The sequence below is a fragment of the Drosophila gunungcola genome, unplaced genomic scaffold (genome assembly GCF_025200985.1).
Source record: "Drosophila gunungcola strain Sukarami unplaced genomic scaffold, Dgunungcola_SK_2 000105F, whole genome shotgun sequence".
In the NCBI taxonomy this organism is placed as follows: Eukaryota; Metazoa; Arthropoda; class Insecta; order Diptera; family Drosophilidae; genus Drosophila; species Drosophila gunungcola.
In genome coordinates, this window is record NW_026453267.1 from 257,561 (window position 1) to 266,321 (window position 8,761).

The 8,761-nt window shown below is 41.6% G+C and overlaps 1 protein-coding gene across 1 annotated transcript; it reads left to right on the forward strand.

Annotated features, from left to right (window-relative positions):
* Positions 1–5,758: 5,758 nt before the first annotated feature.
* On the forward strand, positions 5,759–8,171 carry LOC128265244 (nuclear pore complex protein Nup205-like). Its single transcript, XM_053001121.1, has 5 exons — positions 5,759–6,182; positions 6,250–6,449; positions 6,577–6,728; positions 7,402–7,559; positions 7,637–8,171. The coding sequence occupies exons 1-5, from the start codon at positions 5,759–5,761 to the stop codon at positions 8,050–8,052; spliced, it is 1,350 nt and encodes a 449-aa protein (XP_052857081.1). The 3' UTR covers positions 8,053–8,171.
* Positions 8,172–8,761: the final 590 nt, after the last annotated feature.

An 8,761-nucleotide genomic window follows, 5' to 3' on the forward strand; every position in this document is an offset into this window, starting at 1 on the left:
AGGTGAAGAAGGTGAAGAAGGGTGCCAAGCCGAGGTCCAGTGCCAAAGCCCGTGGGTCCAACAAAGGTGTTCAAGACCAAAAAGTCCGTGTCGCAAGAAATCGCAAATGTAAACCATCATTGTAGGATCCTTTAACTGACGAATGTCAGCACTGCTAGAATCAGAGAATTGTGAGAACCTCCTGGGAACCAGTCGATGCCTCGTGTCAGGAAGGGCCCAATTCCGATTCCGAATCAAGCAAATAAAGTAATATGTCTGTCAAAAAGTTCTGTTTTATTTTATTTATTCTTCATTTGGAAGTATAGTCGCATGAACTGAACTTTTTTTAAACCAAAATGCAAACCGATTTGGTTTTAGATTATTTAAATTTAAGAGGTTGGCAAAATGACAGGAACGTCCAAGCAAATAGTTTCTCAATAAATAAAGGCATAGTCTGATAAAAAGTTTTTATTTTATTTTGTTTTAGATTCTTTCATTTGAAGAGCTTGGCTAAAATAGTCATTCAATTTTCTACTATTTTGAAAAAATTAAAAGTTTAACATAGTATTAGCTTATATAAACAATTAATTTAAAAGTCTAGCAGAATTGGATAGATTGGCCAAAGAAGATCAACAGGGCGCTTTGATTTTGAGTCGTGGATTTTTTTTTACAAAAAACAATAGTAATTATAATTATTTACAGTCCCTGTTTTTTTCTTAAACTAAAATGAAAGCCTATTTTGTTTTAGATTCTTTCATTTTAAGAGCTTGGTAAAAATTTACATTAAATTTTTTACTATTACATATGTTTACTAAACATATTTTAACAAGAAGGAAAGCAAACTTCGGCAAGCCGAAGTTCATATACCCTTGCAGCTATTGCATTAATTAAATACTTTTGAAAACATTTAAATTATGATTTACTTGAGTATGTGCTAAAAAAAACATTGAAACTATGATGATTTGCAGCTCAATTATTAGATAGTTATTTTATATATTTTTATTTTTTCTATGGGAGCTATATGCTATAGACGTCCGATTTTGATAAAATTTATACCATAATTCTAAAATAATTAAACATTGCTATATGTCAAAGAACTAAACAAAAAATTGAAAAACAGAAAAGTTATAATTTTTTTGCATTTATTTTTCCGATTGTTCCTATGGGAGCTATATGCTATAGTCGTCCGATTTTGATGAAATTAAAACCGTAATTCTGAAATATTAAACCATTACTATATCTCGAAGAACTAAACAAAAAATTAAAAACAGAAAAGTTATACTTTTTTTTCATTTATTTTTCCGATTGTTCCTATGGGAGCTATATGCTATAGTCGTCCGATTTTGATGAAATTTAAACCGTAAATCGGAAATATTTTACCATTACTATATGTCGAAGAACTAAACAAAAAATTAAAAAACAGAAAAGTTATAATTTTTTTGCATTTATTTTTCCGATTGTTCCTATGGGAGCTATATGCTATAGTCGTCCGATTTTGATGAAATTAAAACCGTAATTCTGAAATATTAAACCATTACTATATCTCGAAGAACTAAACAAAAAATTAAAAAACAGAAAAGTTATAATTTTTTTGCATTTATTTTTCCGATTGTTCCTATGGGAGCTATATGCTATAGTCGTCCGATTTTGATGAAATTAAAACCGTAATTCTGAAATATTAAACCATTACTATATCTCGAAGAACTAAACAAAAAATTGAAAAACAGAAAAGTAATAATTTTTTTTCATTTATTTTTCCGATTGTTCCTATGGGAGCTATATGCTATAGTCGTCCGATCCGGCTCGTTTCGACTTATATACTACCTGCAATAGAAAGACAACTTTTGGGAAAGTTTCATGCAGATAGCTTTAAAACTGAGAGACTAGTTTGCATATAAACGGACGGACAGACGGACAGACGGACAGACGGACAGACGGACATACGGACGGACAGACGGACATGGCTAGATCGACTCTACTAGTGATGCTGTTCAAGAATATATATACTTTATAGGGAAACGTCTCCTTCACTGCGTTGCAAACTTCTGACTGAAATTATAATACCCTCTGCAAGGGTATAAAAATCGCGGTCAAACGATTCCTTGCATTAAAAAAAAATAAATTTAAAAGTAGCTCAGATTTTACAATTTTTTTCGAAGTTCCCTTTACCTTTAAAACTAGAAGTGGGAAAAAAATGGACAAGCGACATTGGGCTTTTCAAATATCAAAATTTTTTTTTTTTATTTGTATTATCGCTCCTATAACATATGCAGAATATGTTTTTGCATAAAAAGTGTTTTAATGGCTTCATTGGGACTTAAACTTTTAAACGTGTTTTTCCCGAAACCATTTTTTTTGAACATGATTGTAATAATAGGTATAAACAAGTTTAGGTTCTTATGAAAATAATAAACGGTTTGGAGTATTTCCGTTTCCTTTGTGCTGCTGTCTCTTTCTATTTCAGTTTTTGAGTCCGTTCTTAACTTCAGTACTCAAGGATTTCGTTTTCCGATTTCTAAAAATTTCTAAATAAATAATTCAGTTAATAATTTATTTTTTCTACAATTTTTACAGAAACATCTTTTGCCATAATACATTATTATTTTATTACTTATACATATAAAAAGCATGTAAATAAATAAAAAACATCATGTAGTCAAATTGTATGTACAATATATATTCATTTCTAACTTGAAAACTTGTCTATATTGCTTAACAAATAAGTTAAACTCAAATGAAATTAAAACCTTTTTGTAACACATTTCAATTGGTTTCTTAAACATTCGAGTTTCTTGCTAAAAAGACGTATAGTTCTTAATCAATAAGTTATATATTAATATTAACTTGCACACATCAAATGCTCTTGGATTGAACTTAGATACGAGGGCAGTGCCAGGGCATTGATGGTGGCCATCAGCTCCTCGCTGTCGCCAAACTGCGCCCGAAAGGCGGCGGCTAGCTCGCAGAGCACCAGCAGCGGCTCGCAGTACAGGTTGATCTCCTGCTTGTCGAACACCTCCACTTCGCCGTCCTCCTGCAGTTGCACTTGCTCGGAGTCGTCCTTGGCTTCGGTGGCCAGGAAAGGCTCGGCGATGAGTTGGAAGAGACGCAACAGAAACACCGGCTGGCCGGCTTGCTGCTCCACACTGCCCACCACCATTTCGAGGAACTCCAGAGTCACGGCACTGGGCAGGATGTCCCCCCTCGACTTGGCTTCCTGCTGCCCACCAAATTCGCTCCTAAATTCAGTGCTGCACACCAGTTGGGCAGCCCAGTGTCGCACCCATTCGGCCTCGTCCAGCAGCAGGAGCAGCACCAGTCTGGCAAAGCGTCCAACCAGCTCCACGTCCACGTTGGCCGAACCCAGGCCAATTTGGTCCTTCAAGCCGCTGCGCGCGAGCAACTGGCACAATTGGGCAGCCTGGTGACGCAGGTAGACCGGCTGGACGGGCTCCACGAGCCGCAGGGCGTAGTTCAGCAGTGGCAGCCAGTGCTTACGCTCCAGTCTGCCCCGTTCGCCGATCAGTCGTTTCAGGCCCAGCACCAAGCCCGGCTCCTGGTTACTGGAGTGCGCCGCCGAGCAGCGCTGCACTAGCTCATCCAGCTGCAATCCCGGCTCCTTGAGCAGCGGTTGCAAGGCTACCAGACGAGCGGCGAGCTGGAGACTCCAATGGCGCTTGCTGCTCATCATCTTGAGGACGCTGGAGCGTATGGCCTGGGATTCATACAGCTGCTGGCCAATCTCCTGCCGCTCCTCTAAGCTTAATGTGGCGTAATAACGACGTATGTCGGCCGAAAACTGAAAGTGCTCCACGTCCAGTTCGCTGACCAGCGGCTGCCCAGCGTCCAGCCAACGCTGCAGCAGGATGTACAGCCATAGCTCCACCTTAAGCTCGTCCAGGGCCCAGTAGGGCTCGGCCAGGTCCTCGACCATGTGCTGCACCATCCCGGGGCAAATGCCGTGCAATCGATGCAGATGGAGGCCAAAGATCTGGTAGAAACGCATGGAGATGCCCTGCTGCTGGCAGCGTGCATAGACCTCCATGTGATCCAGTCGGTAGACGGCAGCGATCTGATCCAGGAGCTGAAGATTAACCAGACCAGGATCGACAGCATCCTCCATGAGGGCCACCATCACGTCCACCAGCGCACTGAAGGCACACACGTCCCGCTGGAGGATCGGAGCGGCCAGAGGTGCGAGCGTGTGCAACTGCATCCTGGCCAGCGGTGGACACGTCCAGCGCACCAGGCGGTGTACATATATTTAGAATTTTTTCAAAGCTTCACCCAAACTTAAAAAGGCGTTTTAGAGTTCTTCTGGTCGTCGGGCTTGCCAAGGAAGCCGCTGGGCTGTTATGCATTATGTACTCTGTACTCTGTTATATAGACAAAAACCTATGCCAGGTATTTTACTAGTTGTTACCAAGAAAAAACAAGGACATAGCAATCTGTGACTCTTCAATCAAACCCAAATTTTCACGTTGCTCTGCTCAGGGCAACATATATTCAGTTCGTATCGTAGTCTCGCACGAAGCACACACACTTTTCACTAACTTGAAAAAAATTATCAGTAACTTTTTTTTCGCTTTTTTATATTATAAACAAAATTTCGTTTTACGATAAAACCATGTCTGGGGTGTCATTGCGAAGTTGTACAGAAGAAATGGATTTAAGATCAGTTACCTTCGCCAACACTGGCGCTGAATGCCAACCCGAGAAGAGGGTTCATCAGTGCGCTAAAGTGCCAGCCAGGAAGACGAATGTGGCAGCCAAGAAGAGGACCTCGAAACGCAAGGCTGTGTTGAAGCCCAAGCCCAACTCCAAAACCAAGTCCAAGACCCAAGACCAGTCCAAGTCCATGCCAAGCCCAAGCCAATCTCAATCTAAATCTCAATCTCAATCTCAATCTCAAGCCCAAGAACGCCATGAGCAAGCCAAAATGCTCCAGGCCCGGGAAGAAGGTGAAGGGGAAGAAGGTGAAGAAGGTGAAGAAGGGTGCCAAGCCGAGGTCCAGTGCAAAGCCGTGGGTCCAACAAATGGTGTTCAAGACCAAAAGTCCGTTCGTCGCAAGAAATCGCAAAATGTAAACCATCATTGTAAGTATCCTTTAACTGACGAATGTCAGCACTGCTAGAATCAGAGAATTGTGAGAACCTCCTGGGAACCAGTCCCGATGCCTCGTGTCAGGAAGGGCCCAATTCCGATTCGAATCAAGCAAATAAAGTAATATGTCTGTCAAAAAGTTCTGTTTTATTTTATTTATTCTTCATTTGGAAGTATAGTCGCATGAACTGAACTTTTTTAAACCAAAATGCAAACCGATTTGGTTTTAGATTATTTAAATTTAAGAGGTTGGCAAAATACAGGAAGGTCCAAGCAAATAGTTTCTCAATAAATAAAGGCATAGTCTGATAAAAAGTTTTATTTTATTTTGTTTTAGATTCTTTCATTTGAAGAGCTTGGCTAAAATAGTCCATTCAATTTTCTACTATTTTGAAAAAATTAAAAGTTTAACATAGTATTAGCTTATATAAACAATTAATTAAAAGTCTAGCAGAATTGGATAGATTGGCCAAAGAGCGCTTTGATTTTGAGTCGTGGATTTTTTTTTTACAAAAACAATAGTAATTATAATTAGGTACAGTCCCTGTTCTATTCTTAAACCAAAATGAAAGCCTATTTTGTTTTTAGATTCTTTCATTTAAAGAGCTTGGCTAAAATAGTCATTACATTTTGACTATTTTGAAAAAATTATAAGTTTAACATAGTATAGTGCCGGATGCTGGCGCTGGCCTGCCTGGACATGATCTCCGAGCTGGAGGCGGTGAGCACGCTGTGCGACTTCGTGGCGATGCGGGGCTACCTCAAGCACATGCTGGACAGCCTGGGCAAGTCGACGCGAGGGCGCTGTGCGGCATCCTGCAGCCTGTGCCGGACCAATCTGCGTCCGCTGTACGTGTACGAGTCGCGGATGGCCTTCCTCACGCGCATGGCGAACACGGGCGTGGGCGCCCGCCTCCTGCTCGCCGAGCGGGCATTGGGCGTGCTGTCCAACATGCGCGTCTACGACCTGCAGCCCGACCTCAAGGCCAGCGAACTGAAGCGCAACGAGCCGCCAACCTTTCTGCGGCCATCGACGAGCGTTTCCGTGCCATCCTGCTGCCGGCACTGGCCCTCTGCGATGCCATTGTCAACTCGCTGGGGTCGCGCAACAATTCGGCTGCTTTGCAAGGTGCTCAACTTCCTGTTCGCCCACATCGACATGTGGAGGCGATGCTGCGCACGGCCACACCGTCATGGACCTGGGCCACCTGCAGCAGCTGGCCGCCATCACCAATCTGTTTGCCCGCACCAATACGCACGAGGTGACCGCTCTGGAGGACAGCCTCGATGTGGAGAACGACCTGGAGCTGCGCAACCGATTGGGACGCCTGCAGCAGCTGATGATCGTCGTCTTTGGCCGCTTCTCCGTCAGCGAGGCCACCATTCGGCGCATGCTGCAGCAGGACCAGGAGCAGGATCACCACCATCACCATCACCATCACCAGCAGAAGCATCAGCAGCTGCAACAGCAGGAGGGCAACGATCTGGCCGGAGGCGAGGGCTCCAAAACGCTGCGCATCAAGTTCTTCCCTGGACATCGCCGCCAACCTGTCGCTCTACTGCCGCAACGCGGTCACCAGCCACGTGAAGGACAGCATGACCTCCAAGTTCTTGCTCACGACCATGATCAACGACGTGACGCCGCTGTAAGTTTTGATTAAAACAACACTTAAAAATCATGATTATGGCATTTTATTTTTTGCTCAAAATGAAATTTAAAATACTAATTTTTTAAAGCTCTTTATTTTAATTTTTTTGTTATACAAGTAAACAAAACTCATTTTGAAACTGCGATTTTGTGTGCAGAGTTTCGACGATATTTTTGAAAAATTATTTTGTACATAATGTTCTATAATAATCAATATTTCGAAAAGTTATATTTGTAATTTTTTCTGAAGTGATAACTAAGGATACGCAAAACGGGCATATTCAAAACTATCATCAGTTCTCAAATTAGTTTTAATTTGTTATTATTATTGCTTAATCATTATTTTTTTAAATACATTTTTTTTTTTGCAAAAATAATTATTATTTTAAAAGTATATTATAAAAACAATTCATTTAAAAGTCTTGAAGGATTGGATAGATTGACCAAAGAGGATCAACATGGCGCTTCGATTTTAAGTCATGGATTTGTTTACAAAAAACAATAGTAATAACTAATATTTACAGTCCCTGGCTTAAAAGCGTTTTTCTTTAAGAGATAAAGTGCATTTCTTATACAAATCTTTAAAAACCATTGATGTTTACTTTAATTAACCTTCCCAGTTTGGAAATAAGTTAATAGCTTACGTTTAAATCTTTCTAAATCTTTCACAGGACTGGCAAAATGGACAGCAAGAAGCTGACGGCCGTCATGCACACCATCCTCAACCAGCTGAAGGGCTCCATCGGCTATTACCTCTCGCAGAAGTCCATTACCGACAATCTGCTGCAGCAGCGCGCCTCCCTGCCGAACATCAGCTTTGGTCCCAATGGTGAGTTGTCTATCCCAATCCCAATCCCAATCCCAATCCACTTGTGTGGCCACAACTAAACCTAATGTAATCCACAGGCAAGCAAAGCTATCTGGACTTGAGCCAGCGGCACAACGAGAAGCGCAGCGAACTGATGCAGGCCGTCTTCATTGCCGAGCAGAATCTGTACTTGCTGTGGATCCACCTGGACTTCTACCTGCGCAACGCCGTTGTCTATGCCAACGAGAACCGCAACGCCATCAACGAGAGTCTCCTGGACAACGGCAACGGCAATGTGTCCGTGCTGAATGCCTCGCAGGACGAGATCCTGCAGCTCAAGCAGCTGCTCATCTCCACCTTCAACGAGACCTTCTGCACGCAGCTAATCACGGCCAGCGAGGACTACGCGACCAAGTGCAGGGGCTTCAACGCCTCGCTGCTGCGCCGCATCAAGGCGCTCGTCCAGTTCGCCCCGGTCACTGCCAATGGCGACAATTCCACGTTCATCTCGTAGGCCCGAATCGAACGCCATTTCCCCCCCCTGCCGGCTCGTCTTGGTCCTTCGGTACGGATATCCGCCGCTAAGTTGCGCCTCGCATCGGTAGGGCGATGCTGCCCTCCCGGTGTCTGATAAACATCGACTGAGCCACGTATTTAGTTTTATATTTCAATAAAAAGTGTTGATTTTCTCAAGCGAAAGCCGTTTTTTTTTTGCAAAAGGACATTGGAATCGAAAGGCTATATTATAAAACTGTCAGAGAAACAATAATTACTTTCGAAAATCGCTTTCGATTTATTACCGATCGAAAATACTTACAATTTAGTCAAAATCAAATGTCTAAAGATGTAATAGGTGAACATATAGAACAAAAATGATAACTTTTAAACATATTTGCAAAATATTAATACATTATATAGCAGAAATTATACTTTATATTGAGGGTTATATACAGATTTTTCAAGCGAAAGCCGTTTTTTTTTTGCAAAGGGGCACTGGAATCGGAAGACCATATTATCAAACTGTCAGAGAAACAATTATTTACTTTCGAAATTGCTTTCGATTTATTAAATATTACAATTTAATAGTTACAATTTAGTCAAAATAAAATGGCTAAAGATGTAGTAGGTGAACATATAGAACAAACATGATAACTTCCTTGTTTTTAACATTGCAGAAATTTATACGTTACAGCTAGAATTAAAGAAAAAATTATTTTTTTTTT